Here is a 14,023-nt window from a genome sequence, read left to right as displayed (position 1 = left end):
CAAAATTATGCCTCTGGTATTGGCCATTTCTGCCTTGGGAAAAAGTCTCTGGCTGTCCACTCTATCCACACTTCTCATCCTCCTTCACCCCAAACAGAAAAAGCCCCAACTCACTCAACCTTTCCTCATAAGACACGCTCTCTAATGCAGGCAGCCTCCTGGCAAGTCTCCCCTGTGTCCCCTCTAGATATTCTCCATGCTTCCTATGACAAGAAGGAAGAAAAAGAAAATATTTAAAGAAAAACTGGATAGGTATATGGACAGGAAAGGAATGGAGGGTTATGGGCTGAGTGCAGGTCGGTGGGACTAGGTGAGAGTGGAGTTCGGCACGGACTAGAAGGGCCGAGATGGCCTGTTTCCGTGCTGTAATTGTTGTATGGTTCTACAAGTCACTTATAAATCAATAGCATCATAACATTTTAAGTAACATTTGGATATTAAACACACAGCACGTATTTTCCCCGCATGAGCATATAAAATCATTGCAACACACCAATATCGCTGATTCAGTGGGAGCCCTGGGCTTGTTTCCCTGCAACAAGACGGTCCTATCACGGGCTGATGGGAGTCAGCGATACTCGAAGGGGGTTCCTTATGTCCAGTCTTTTCCGCAATTTAGTTTTCGTTGCATTCATTGCAGAGATATGTTGGAAATGGAAGCACCGTTTTCAGTGTTTTCATGGCTATCTCAGGATATTTAGCCTTGACTTTGATCCAGAATGTCGCCAGAGATGTTATGTCAAACATACTTTTCAGCCCGCCGTCATTTGCAAGCTCGACGAGCTGATCTTATTCCTGTGCTGACATGGATGACGTGCGAGTAATGACCTCGCGTGTGTTCAAGCTGAACAGTGGGTGAGAGGGAATGAGGAAAGGTGCAGCGACTCCTATCGCCAAATCATGTCGTTTCCTCGCGGCCCGGTAGCACATGCTTTGTGGCTTGGTACTGGTCCGCAGCACGGTGGTTGGGGACTGCTGCGCTAGGGAAATTCTAAGCAGTTTCTAGAGTAGGTTACCTGGTCGGCACAACATTGTGGGCCGAAGGGCTTGTAATGTGCTGTGAATTTCTATGTTCGGAAACATGTGGTTAAACCTCCCAGCCCTCTCGTGCTTTCCCACTTATTTCTGCCTTCTCTGCTTACCGGACCTGCCTGTTCAGTGAGTTTGACATAGAATTCTGAGTTAACACCTGCTACACTAGTATCCTGTGTCCCAGCCCTGCTGCCTCACCAGCTTGAACCCTCCCAAAGTGCTCGAGCAAAGATATGGATAAAAGGGACGCACAGAGGCGGTTTCCAATAGCGCAAGAGTCTGGGGCCAGAGGGCACAGCCTCAGAATAGAAGGACGTCCCTTTACAGCAGAAGTGAGGAGGAATTTCTTTAGCCAGAGGGTACTGAATCGGTGGAATTCATTGTCACAGACGGCTTTGGAGGCCAAGTCATTGAGTATATCTAAAGTGGAGGTTGATAGATTCTTGATTTGTTAAGGGCGTGAAAAGATATGGGAGGAGGCAGAAGAATGGGGTTGGGAGGAAAAATAAATCAGCCATGATGGAATGGCAGAGGAGACTCATAGAAACAAAGAAAACCTACAGCACAATACAGGCCCTTCGGCCCACAAAGCTGTGCCGAACATGTCCTTACCTTAGAAATTACTCCGCTTACCTATAGCCCTCTATTTTTCTAAGCTCCATGTATCCATTCAGGTGTCTCTTCAAAGACCCGATCGTTTCCGCCTCCACCGCCGCCTCTGGCAGCCCATCCCACACACTCACCACTCTCTGCATAAAAAAAACTTGCATTGAAACATAGAAAACCACAGCACAATACAGGCCCTTCAGCCCACAAGGTTGTGCCGAACATGTCCCTACCTTAGAAATTACTCGGCTTACCTGTAGCCACCTATTTTGCTAAGCTCCATGTACCTATCCAAAAGTCTCTTAAAAGACTCTATCATATCTGGCTCCACCACCGATGCCGGTAGCCCATTCCACACACTCACCACTCTCTGAGTAAAAAACTTACCCCTGATATTTCCTCTGTACCTACTCCCCAGCACCTTAAACCTGTGTCCTCTTGTGGCAACCATTTCAGACCTGGGAAAAGGCTCTGACTATCCACATGATCAATGCCTCTCATCATCTTACACACCTGTATCAGGTAACCTCTCATCCTCCATCGTTCCAAGGAGAAAAGGCCGAGTTCACTCAACCCATTCTCATAAGTCATGCTCCCCAATCCAGGCAACATCCTTGTAAATCTCCTCTGCACCCTGTCTATGGCTTCCACATTCTTCTTGTAGTGAGGCGACCACAGTACTACAAGTGGGGTCTGACCAGGGTCCTATATAGCTGCAACATTACCTCTCGGCTTCTAAATTCAGTTCCATGGTTGATGAAGGCCAATACAGCGTATGCCTTCTTAACCACAGAGTCAACCTGCGCAGCAGCTTTGAGCGTCCTATGGACTCGGACCCCAAGATCCCTCTAATCTTCCACACTGCCAAGAGTTTTACCTTTAATACTATATTCTGCCATCATATTTGACCTACCAAAATGAACCACTTCACACTTATCTGGGTTGAATTCCGTCTGCCACTTCTCAGTCCAGTTTTGCATTCTATCAATGTCCCGCTCTAACCTCTGACAGCCCTCTACACTACCCACAACACCTCCAACCTTTGTGTCTCAGCAAACTTACTAAGCCATCCCTCCACTTCCACTTCCTCATCCAGGTCATTTATAAAAATCACGAAGAGTAAGGGTCCCAGAACATAACTGAGGCCGACCTCCATGCAGAATATGACCTGCCTACAACCACTCTTTGCCTTCTGTGGCAAGCCAGTTCTGATCCACAAAACAATGTCCCCTTGGATTCCATGCCTCCTTACTTTCTGAATAAGCCTTGCATGGGGTACCTTATTAAATGCCTTGCTGAAATCCATATACACTACGTCTACTGCTCTTCCTTCATCATTGTGTTTAGTCACATCCTCAAAAAATTAAATCAGGCTTGTAAAGCACGACCTGCCCTTGACAAAGCCATACTGACTATTCCTAATCATGTTATACCTCTCCCAATGTTCATAAATCCTGCCTCTCAGGATCTTCTCCATCAACTTACTGAGGTAGGACTCTTTGGTCTATAACTTCCAGGGCTATCTCTACTCCCTTTCTTGAATAAAGGAACAATATCGGCAACCCTCCAATCCTCTAGAACCTCTCCCATCCCCATTGATGATTCAAAGATCATCACCAGAGGCTCAACAATCTCCTCCCTCGCCTCTCACGGTAGCCTGGGGTACATCTCATCCAGTCCTAGCGATTTATCCAACTTGATGCTTTCCAAAAGCTCCAGCACATCCTCTTTCTTAATATCTACATGCACAAGCTTTTCAATCTGCTGCAAGTCATCACAACAATCACTAAGATCCTTTTCTATAGTGAATACGGAAGTATTCATTAAGTACCTCTGCTATTTCCTCTGGTTTCATACATACTTTCCCACTGTCACACTTGATAGGTCCTATTCTTTCACGTCTTATCCTCTTGCTCTTCACATACTTGTAGAATGCCTTGGGATTTTCCTTAACCCTGCCTGCCAAGGCCTTCTCATGGCCTCTTCTGGCTCTCCTAATTTCCTTCTTAAGCTCCTTCCTATTAGCCTTGTGCTGTGGTAAAGGAGATAGAATTATGATCACTATCTCCAAAATGCTCTCCCACTGAGAGACCTGACACCTGACCAGGTTCATTTCCGAATACCAGATCAAGTACAGCGTCTTCTCTTATAGGCTTATCTACATATTGTGTCAAGAAACCTTCCTGAACACACCTAACAAATTCCACCCCATCTTAAACCCCTTGCTCTTGGGATCCACCAATCGATATTTGGGAAATTAAAGCCTCCCATCATGACAACTCTGTTATTATTACACCTTTCCAGGATCTGTTTCCCTATCTGCTCCTCGATATCCCTGTTACTATTGGGCGGCCTATGAAAAACACCCAGTAAAGTTATTGACCCCTTTCTGTTCCTAACCTCCACCCACAGAGACTCCGTAGACAATCCCTCCATGGCGTCCACCTTTCCTGCAGCTGTGACACTATCTCTGATCAACAGTGCCACGCCCCCACCTCTTTTGCCTCCCTCCCTGTCCTTGTTGAAACATCTAAAACCCAGCAGTTGAAGTAACCATTCCTGTCCCTGAGCCATCCTAGTCTCTAATGGCCACCACATCATGTCTCCAAGTACTGATCCACGCTCTAAGCTCATCCGCTTTGTTCACAACACTCCTTGCGTTAAAATAGACGTATCTCAAACATTCGGTCTGAGAGCATCCTTTCTCTATCACCTGCCTATCCTCCCTCTCGCACTGTCTACAAGCTTTCTCTGTTTGTGAGCCAACCCCCTCTTCCCTAGTCTCTTCAGTTCGGTTCCCAGCCCCCAACCATTCTAGTTTAAACTCTCCCCAGCAGCCTTAGCAAACCTCCCTGCCAGGATATTGGTCCCCCTCAGATTGAAGTGCAACCCGTCCTTTTTGTACAGGGCACACCTGCCCCAAGAGAGGTCCCAATGATGTAGAAATCTGAATCCCTGCCCCCTGCTCCAATCTGTCAGCCACGCATTTATCCTCCACCTCATTAACCACTGACATCTCCTCTGTACCCACTCCCAAGCACCTTAAAACTATGCCCTCTCGTTCTAGCCATTTCAGCCCTGGGAAAAAGCCTCTGACAATCCACACAATCAATGCCTCTCATTATCTTGTTCACCTCTATCAGGTCACCTCTCATCCTCGTACGCTGCAAAGAGAAAAGGCCGAGTTCACTCAACCTATTCTTATAAAGCATGCTCCACAATCCAGGCAACATCCTTGTAAATCTCCTCTGCACCCTTTCTATGGCTTCCACGTCATTCCTGTAGTGAGGCAACTAGAATTGAGCACAGTACTCCAAGTGGGGTCTGACCAGGGCCCTACATAGCTGTAACATTACCTCTCGGGTCTTAAACTCAATCCCACGATTGATGAAGGCCAATGCACCGTATGCCTCCTTAACCGCAGAGTCAACCGCATAGCAGCTTTGAGTGTCCTATGGACCCTGACCACAAGATTCCTCTGATCCTCCACAGTGCCAGGAGTCTGACCACTAATGCTATATTCTGCCATCATATATGACTCGGTAGCCGAATTCCGCTCTTGCGTCTTATAATCCTGGTTCTCTCTTGGCTCGGGTCACCTTGTCATGGAAGAGATCCCAGTGATGCTGTCTGCTCTGCACCCACACTTTGTACATTTCAGCCGTCCTGCCTTCCTGTTTCTAAACTCGCTCGTACATGGCAGAAGGGGTAGTCCAGCGATTACAATATACCAGCACTTTTTCTTTACAACTTGTCTATTGATCTGTAAATCTCCGTTGCAGGACCTCATCTCTCTCCTTGCGGGTGATCATTGGTGCCAGTGTGGACTATGCCTTTTTATCATGGGGCAAAATACATTCTGAGCGTCGCACAAATCAGATCGATGATCTTTTCTTCAGTCTTGCTTCGTGAAGTTCGGGGCTGTGAATGAACGTTTGCATTTTCTGCTGTTTTTTTTTAGGTGTTGTCTGAAGCCTGTGGCCAAGAAATCACAGCAAAGCACATGCTGCCGACGGTTCTCCAGATGGCAGGCGATCAGGTGGCAAACATTCGCTTCAACGTGGCTAAATCATTGCAGAAAATAGGACCGGTTTTAGATGCCAGGTAAGTATTTGAGTTGGGGCTTATAACCCGGCCTGTGGAGAATGTTTCACCTCCAGTTTGGAATGGAAATTGAGACGCCACTGTGGTGGCATTTAGTGATGGAGTCGCACCGTCTTTTGTACCCACAGGTCCAATCCGGCCAAGACCACCGTCTCTGCCGGTCCCATCGTCCCAGGTTCTCAACCTGGGGTTCATGGACCCCTAGCGTAATGATCCATGACACCAAAATAGTTGTGCACCCTTGCTCTAAACCTTTCCTGCCCGCGTACCTGTGCTTATTGAAGTTGTTAATGTGCCTGCCTCAACCAGTTCCTCTGGCAGCTCATTCCATGTACTGCATGGGGGAGGGGCATAAACTTAACCCTCGGGCCTCCCCCTCCCCTGTGGTGTTTGCCTCACTTTCCTGCTTGACCTTGATCCTTTGGTACCCTTAAACGATCTTCTTCTCTATCCAGAGGTTAAGGCCATAAGACACAGGAGCAGAACCAGGCCGTTCGGCCCATCGATACTGCACGGCCATTCTATCATGGCTGATTTATTATTCCCCTCAACCCCACTCGTCTGCCTTCTCCCCTTTTTTTTAAAGAAAGGACATCCTCACCAAGAACATTTAGTAGCCCGTTTCTACCCTCCAAATTACCTGTTTAAGGTCTCTCCACTGCCTTTGTATTCCAAGGGCCTCATTTTACTACAGCTTTCCCAAGCAATGCGCAATATTCCTTTGGGTTCTGGATACAGTCAGTTGTACTGTATAGAAGCATGACCTCTTGTCCATTGCATCTATACTGACAATCACTCCTTGCTATTGTAAACCCACTCAGCCACACTAACTCCACATCCCTCTGTCTTGCTCACTGAACCTGTAGAACAGGCCCGTTGGCCCACAATGTTGTACCAAACTAATTCTTCCTTTTCAGTCCGGACAAAGGGTCTGGGCCCGAAACGTCACCTGTTTATTCATTTCCATAGGTGCTACCTGACCTGCTGAGGTCCTCCAGCATTTTGTGTGTGTTGCTCTGGGTTTCCAACACCTGCAGACTTTACAAATAAAGCAGCGCCTAATTGAACCGTGTCCTTTTGCCCGCACGTGGCCGATATCCTCCATTCTCCGCACGTTCATTTGCCTGTCTAACAGTGTCTTAAATACGTCAATGCTCACACAAAACGCTGGAGGAACTCAGCAGATCAGGCAGCGTCCATGGAAATGAATAACCAGTCGCTGTTTCAGACCGTGACCCTTCATTGGATCGTAAACACTTGTTCTTGTTTCATACCTGCATCCACTTCCACCAGACCCGTCGGTGTGTTCCAGGTACTCAAATCCTCAGCACATCTTTGAGCTGTTCTCTTCTGGCTTTTACATCTCAACTGTGAGCCGTTTGCCTTTGCCTCAGAATTTTGTAAACTTCTGTCAACTCGTCCCTCCCTCAGACTCCATCACCCTGGAGAAAGCAACCTCTCCGGTAACATCTGCAGTACCAGCCAGCATGTCTTCTGTACCTTTTTCAGATCCTTTAAAGGGGAGGCCAGAGCTGAATTCAGTACTCCAAATGTGACCTAACCAGAGATTTATCACAGGCAACGTCCTGTAAACATCTTCTGTACCTTCTCCAAAGTATCCACACCCTTTAAAGGGGAGGCCAGAGCTGAATTCAGTACTCCAAATGTGACGTAAGCAGAGATTTATCACAGGCAACGTCCTGTAAACATCTTCTATACCTTCTCCAAAGTCTCCACACCCTTTAAAGAGCTGGCCAGAGCTGAATTCAGTACTCCAAATGTGACCTAACCAGAGGTTTATCACAGGCAACGTCCTGTAAACATCTTCTGTACCTTCTTCAAAGTTTCCACGCCCTTTAGAGGGGAGACCAGAGCTGAATTCAGTACTCCAAATGTGACCTAACCAGAGGTTTATCAAGTGACTGTCCAGGTTTTTGTTCCGGCCTGCACCACCACCACCTCCTTTGGCAGCTCAGCTACCAACTCCTGCATGAAAAGTTTGCTCCTCCAATCTTCTTTAATACATTTTCCCTCTCTCCTTCAACCACTGATGGATAAATCCTGGTTAGAAGTGAAAACCGCACAGTGAGATTTCAGTTAACGCCACCACCATCTTCATCAGCATGTGACGTGGGCGATCGTGGTCTCTCCATGGCCACGGTTGTTCTTGGCAAATTATCCTGCAGAACTGGTTTGTGCCATTGACGCCTTCTGGGCCGTGTGTGTTTTTACAAGATGAGGTGACCCCCCCCCCCACCCCCCAGCCATTATCAGTGCTCTTCAGAGATTGTCTGCCCGGCATCAGTGGTCGCACAACCAGGACTTGTGATCTGCACCGGCTGCACACATGACTGTCCACCATCTGCTCCCACGGCATTGCGTGACCCTGATCAGGTGGGGGGTCTTAAGCAGGTGTTGCACCTTGCCCAAGGGTGAGCTGCAGGTCTGCGGAGGGAAGGAGCACCCTGCACCTCCTTTGGTAGCAACGTATCTCCGCCAACCCGTCCGGTGAACGATTTTTGTGAAATTGTGCGTTTGTGATTTGATTGGAATTTGTGTGGAAAGCAATAACAGACGGATTGCATTAAAAGGAAGTTTATGCATTCAGTGCCCCCTCTCTTCAACGGCATAAAAATGCGGCATCCGAATTATTCTCCTTTTGCATCCACTAACCCAAATGAGCTCAGCTGCAGTTTGTGACCATAGTCTGCTAGTTGAGCTCTGACCCTTATCTGGCCAGTAAACGATCAGTTGTGGTAGTGGGAGCCTGCGTGAGAGGCAGAAAGAGGAGATTTTAATCTGGGTAATATCCAGTATCGCTTTAGATTTAAGTGAATGTGCTGCTGTCTTCTTTTGAAGGTCACAGGTACTAAAAATTGCTTTTAAATCACAGCACTTTACAGAACAAGTTCAAACCAATACTGGAGAAATTGGGTCAGGACCAAGATATGGACGTAAAGTACTTTGCGCAGGAAGCCATGACTGGTAAGTTGTGGCTTTGGACCCAGCTCGGTACGAGCATAAGCATTCTCCCTTCGAGCAGTTGTGGCCTGCATTGTCCCAGAGTCTGTCACTGGGTCTCTGAAGATGAGCACAAGACAAGATGGGTGTCTGCTGGGTTCCTGCTGTGGGGGCACTGATGGTAGAAAAGGCTCTTTAAGCTAAAGATGTGTGTTTTGTAATCTGCACGTGTAACGAGTGAGGGTCGGGGAAAAACATGCAGTCCTCAGCACGTTCATTAAAGGGGATAAAACACAAATTATGGATTCAAAACTCTGAACCAGCAAGAGGGTTATTCGAGCTGCTGGAACAATGCTGTGATATTTGGAACTGTTTCCAGTTAAAGGGATTTACTAATTGTTCAGAATTATAAACCTTGTTATAGAGCCAAGCATGAAGTTCTCAGTTCTGTCTCTTACTTGCCTCCCTGTTTCTGTAAGCTGAATATTTTAAGAACCAATCCAGAGTTTTGAGTACAATCCTCAGTAAAGAGTTCTGTGTTTATATTAGGTGATTTTTAGGGTTTAGGAACGGGTGTTAAAATCTAGTGCCAGACATCCCACCCTGCAAAAACTCATTTCAGGGAGGTAGCAGTACGATATGGAGAGCAAGCTGTTGCCCCATGTAGCAAGCTCCCCGTCTGCATGCACCCAAAGGAACGGCAGATTGAGTTTGGTACCAGGAGCATCACAGGAGTTGTCATTCAGCGTAGGACTGCCTTAGCGACTCCAGCTCCGGGTTTACTCCCGAAGCCTTCCCTGTGAGTGGGTACAGCCGCAAGGCAGCAGAGGTTTGAGATCAGAATTTTCCTTCTCCTAGATGAGCTGACGAGTCCCATCTCCCCGAATAGGTCTTGAAGCAACAGGAATTAAGAGTTGGCAATTGTATGAATTCACTTGCAATATTTTAGAAATGACATACTCCATCGCTAGAATTCCCACAAGTTGTCATCATAGCTTACAGATAGATGCGTGTTCTGATTATCTTCAGAAACGTTCCCATTTTGTCTCCTTTTAATATCTAATCTGCATGTTTTCCTTCTTATCTAGTGCTTGCCTTATCGTAGAAAGGAGTGAAGAAACGGCCCTCCAGACTTGCAACGAGATCTGCCGCTGACATCTTTGAAAACCTTCTTCACTCTCTCTTTGTACCGTATAGGGAAAAGGAAAGTTACGTCACATCCGGAGTTTCTCCAGTTGCCGGACGATTTCCCTCCACGCCTCTCTGACGGAGTGGGGAACCGCGTACGAGGCAAGTTACAGCAGTGGTTTGCCATTGCCTTCTGCCGGGTGAGTTTCCAAAGAGATCACCAGCTCGTAACCCAGCATGGATGGAAAGCGTGCATGGGAGCCGGCTGGATTCAAACTCGGGGTGACGCCACTACAGCATCAGCCGGGTCAGCCTACTGTATAATATGGGGACTACTTTATGTTGTAGTAACACATCGTTGCATGCGCTATTAGGCGCACATTGATACGTATGTGTGTGTTCTGCATCATTTTCTACTAGTAAAGAACCATGAAACTTCGCTCCTGTCTCCAGCATTTTTATTAATAGCATTGTTGTGCAGCCAGGCCACACACACAACACTCTTTAAAGAATTACCCCTGGAAATGTAAACGTCTCATACGTAGTGTCACTGGATTTTAGCTGCCTTGTAGATTCTAGTTCTGCAGTCTTTCTGCTGTCTCAATTTAGCTTGAGATATCAAGCTGTCTACTCCCCCTATTTATTTTCATTGACTGTAGTGTACCCAGTGGCATTGTGTATCCGATGGGTTTAACTGTTAACAAGGATGTGAGGTTATTAGCTTTGCTGCTCTGTCGACAGTCACTTGTATCCAGTATGCCTCCTCCTCCTTTCCCAAAACACCTTCGCTTGTATTCCCAGCATCCAGTGGCAAATGCTCGAATTAAAACTGAAGATGTTGTCCAATCTGAAAGTGTTCTCGGATGGGGTGGCAGAGGAGGGGCCCAGTGAGGGGCCCACGTTGGATGGGCCTTGGCTTGGGGAAGTGGTCCACATTAATGGGTCCTGACCCTGATGTAGGAGAGGGTTTCGCATTTGATGGGGCCTGGTGAAGGGGTGGGTTCCACATTGATGGGTCCGAAGGTGGGGCCTCATGTGTCTGCACTGCATTGTCCCCAGGTTGCTGAATGATATGCTATAAGTTTTGACCTACCTTAATTTCCCTTTTAATCATTTTTAACATTAAAAGAAAGAGTGCCCGTTAGACAGTTATTGAAATGACTTTCAATGCCGACCTCATTATTCCAGTGACTTGAACAGCAGTGCCAGTGGATGCTGTGATTACCTGATGGTTTGGTTAGGCAGCCATTGCTTCTGTACGTATTAGTTAAAGTAGATTTTTCAATAGCTAAGCTTCTCTTCCCGACCAGAATTACACAATATTGTATCATTCCAGTGGTCTAGTCACATTTGGGATGCCATTTCAATATTGCAAATCACGTAATTTAATGTCTGTTAGTTTTTTGAATGATTTTAGAGATTGTGTTAGGCACATTTACCCTGTTACCGGTGGACGTCTTTCTCCTAATTTGTTGTTTTGACTGCTTTCCCTAATAAAGTGGATTAAGGTAAACGCTGCTTCGTGTTGCACACCAGAGAGGTGCAGGATTTACCTCCTTGCGACTTTTGCGGAGCAGAAACACGTAAAAAGCATGTCATGTGTTTCGTTTTCAAAGTGGCAGGGTGAAGAGATACTGCATCTCCAGTATGAGATCCACAAACACTAGAGGGATATTTTGCCCACTGCCCGCATACCCTAACCCTCACCCTCACCCTCGCACTGGATGAGATAATGGAGAGGGAGAGAGAAGTACAGGATAAGCCCGATTTAACTAGGAAGGAGAGAACAGCCCTGAAAGAGCTGAAGGAAAATATGGATATTGTTATCAAACCAGCAGATAAAGGGAGCAGCATAGTTATCATGGACAAACAGCAATATCTATTTGAGGCACACAGACAATTAAACAACACCGAACACTGCACTAAACTAAAGGAACCCAAATACTGGGAAACACACAGAAATTAGGAACATTCTGCGAGAACTAGGAAGGACTAGATACCTCAGGAAGAAGCAGGTGGAGTACCTGACAGGGATACAGCCACGAGCAAGAAAGTTCTATATCCTCCCCAAAATACACAGGAACCCAGACTCATGGACTGTTCCTGGAGAAATACCACCCGGCAGGCCCATCGTGTCGGACTGCAGCAGTGAGTCATACAGGATAGCAGAATACATTGATGCCTTCCATATAACCATATAACAATCACAGCACGGAAACAGGCCATCTGGGTCCTTCTAGTCCATGCCGAACTCTTCCCCAATCCTAGTCCCACCGACCTGCACTCAGCCCATAACCCTCCATTCCTTTCCTGTCCATATAGCTGTCCAATAACGACAACATTGAACCTGACTCAAACACTTCTGCTGGAAGCTCGTTCCACACAGCTACCACTTTCTGAGTAAAGAAGTTCATAGAACATAGAATAGTACAGCACAGTACAGGCCCTTCGGCCCACAATGTTATGCTGACCCTCAAACCCTGCCTCCCATATAAGCCCCCACCTTAGATTCCTCCATATACCTGTCTAGTAGTCTCTTAAACTTCACTAGTGTATCTGCCTCCACCACTGACTCAGGCAGTGCATTCCACGCACCAACCACTCTCTGAGTAAAGAACCTTCCTCTAATATCCCCCTTGAACTTCCCACCCCTTACCTTAAAGCCATGTCCTCTTGTATTGAGCAGTGGCGCCCTGGGAAAGAGGCACTGGCTATCCACTCTATCTATTCCTCTTATTATTTTAAAAAGAGCAGAGAGGATATGGATTGAAAGACTACAGACGTATTCCCCAAACAGCCTAAACGAGGCCTAAAAAGCTAAGCCCACAATATAAAATATACCCACTGGAGGGCCAACACTGCACCCAATAATTAAAAACATTGACTTCCAGTGAGGCACAAGGCAAGATGGCGGCACGGCACTGAGCGCTGACATACAACCCTCCTTTTTCAAGTTCTTCAGGGCTCATAGACGGTCTTAATACAAGGCTGAGTTGGAGAAAGATCTAACTAAAGACATGGCTTCAAAAAAAGATACAAATTCAACCAGGAAACAAGATACCAGCAGGCGACAACAAGCTAGCGATTCATCCGAAGAAATAGTTATGCTAATTAAACAAACAATGGTAAGGGAGATGGAGTCGCTGCAAGAAATGGTAGCCCACGTGCTAAGGGAGTTGCTGGAAAAGGCTCACGACCCCATACAGAAGCGTATGGCAGAGAATGGCAACATTCTCCGGTCGTTAAAGGAGCAAGCGGACATTCACGCTAAAACATTTAACGGTCTTCAATAAAATAGAGGAAGTTTTGCGGAGGTGTCTAAGATATGGAAGAAGTTAAACGACTTGGAGGACAGATCCAGGAGAAACAACGTGCGGCCGGTCGACTTACCGACAGGCGCTGAGGGCAACAATCCAAGAGGTTACCTCCAGAAGATGCTGCCTGATTGGATTCCAGCGCTCAAGAATTCCCACAGCACTCCACTGGAGATCGATAGAGCACATAGGATCTTTTCCAACAACTCCTCAAGACCGCGGACCATGGTTTTTAGGCTTCTAGGGTACACCGACCGGCAGGCTATCCTGGAGGGTGCGAGGAAAGCCAAACCTACTCTCCCTGATGGCACCCAGCTACAGTTCTTCGCCGACTACAGCCCCGGCACGATGCAGGAACGGCAGGGATACAAGGAGATCCGCGCTAAGCTTCGACAGAAGGGGATCGACTCGTTCCTCATATACCCAGCGATCTTGAAAGTGACTATCAAGGGCATGAAGATGTCGTTTAACTCGGCAGAGGAAGCAAAAGGAGTTCTGAAATCATCGGTGCTGGGAGATATGGAAGAAGACCCTGGGCAAAGTCCACACGCCCCTCGGGAAGAGATGGAACGGCATTAAACACAGCCCTGATCACAGTTATACCTAAGCCCGGTAAGGACCCCTTGGAGTGTGCCAATTACCGTCCAATCTCCTTGATAAATGCCGACCTCAAGATATTTTCCAAAGTCTTAGCCAGTAGACTTGAGACAGTAGTTGGGAAAATAATCAACCCAAATCAAATGGGCTTTATCAGGGGGTGTCTCGCATCTGATAATATTCGCTGGCTCTTACACGTACTGAGTGCAACACATAAAATCCCGGCTGCCTGTGGCCTGCTATTTCTAGATGCTGAAAAAGTGTTCAATCGCCTTGAATGG

The 14,023-nt window shown here is 46.9% G+C and overlaps 1 protein-coding gene across 1 annotated transcript in view; it reads left to right on the top strand.

Annotated features, from left to right (window-relative positions):
* LOC140203601 (serine/threonine-protein phosphatase 2A 65 kDa regulatory subunit A beta isoform-like) overlaps window positions 1-13,724 on the top strand; it is a 51,825-nt gene extending 38,101 nt beyond the window's left edge. The window contains exons 13-15 of the mRNA XM_072269648.1: window positions 5,600-5,742; window positions 8,636-8,727; window positions 13,390-13,724. Coding sequence (XP_072125749.1) covers window positions 5,600-5,742; window positions 8,636-8,727; window positions 13,390-13,724 — 570 coding nt within the window. The remainder of the gene's footprint in view (window positions 1-5,599; window positions 5,743-8,635; window positions 8,728-13,389) is intronic.
* Window positions 13,725-14,023: the final 299 nt, after the last annotated feature.

This window comes from Mobula birostris, chromosome 10 (assembly GCF_030028105.1).
Source record: "Mobula birostris isolate sMobBir1 chromosome 10, sMobBir1.hap1, whole genome shotgun sequence".
NCBI lineage: Eukaryota > Metazoa > Chordata > Chondrichthyes > Myliobatiformes > Myliobatidae > Mobula > Mobula birostris.
This window is presented reverse-complemented; position numbering and strand designations above follow the sequence as displayed.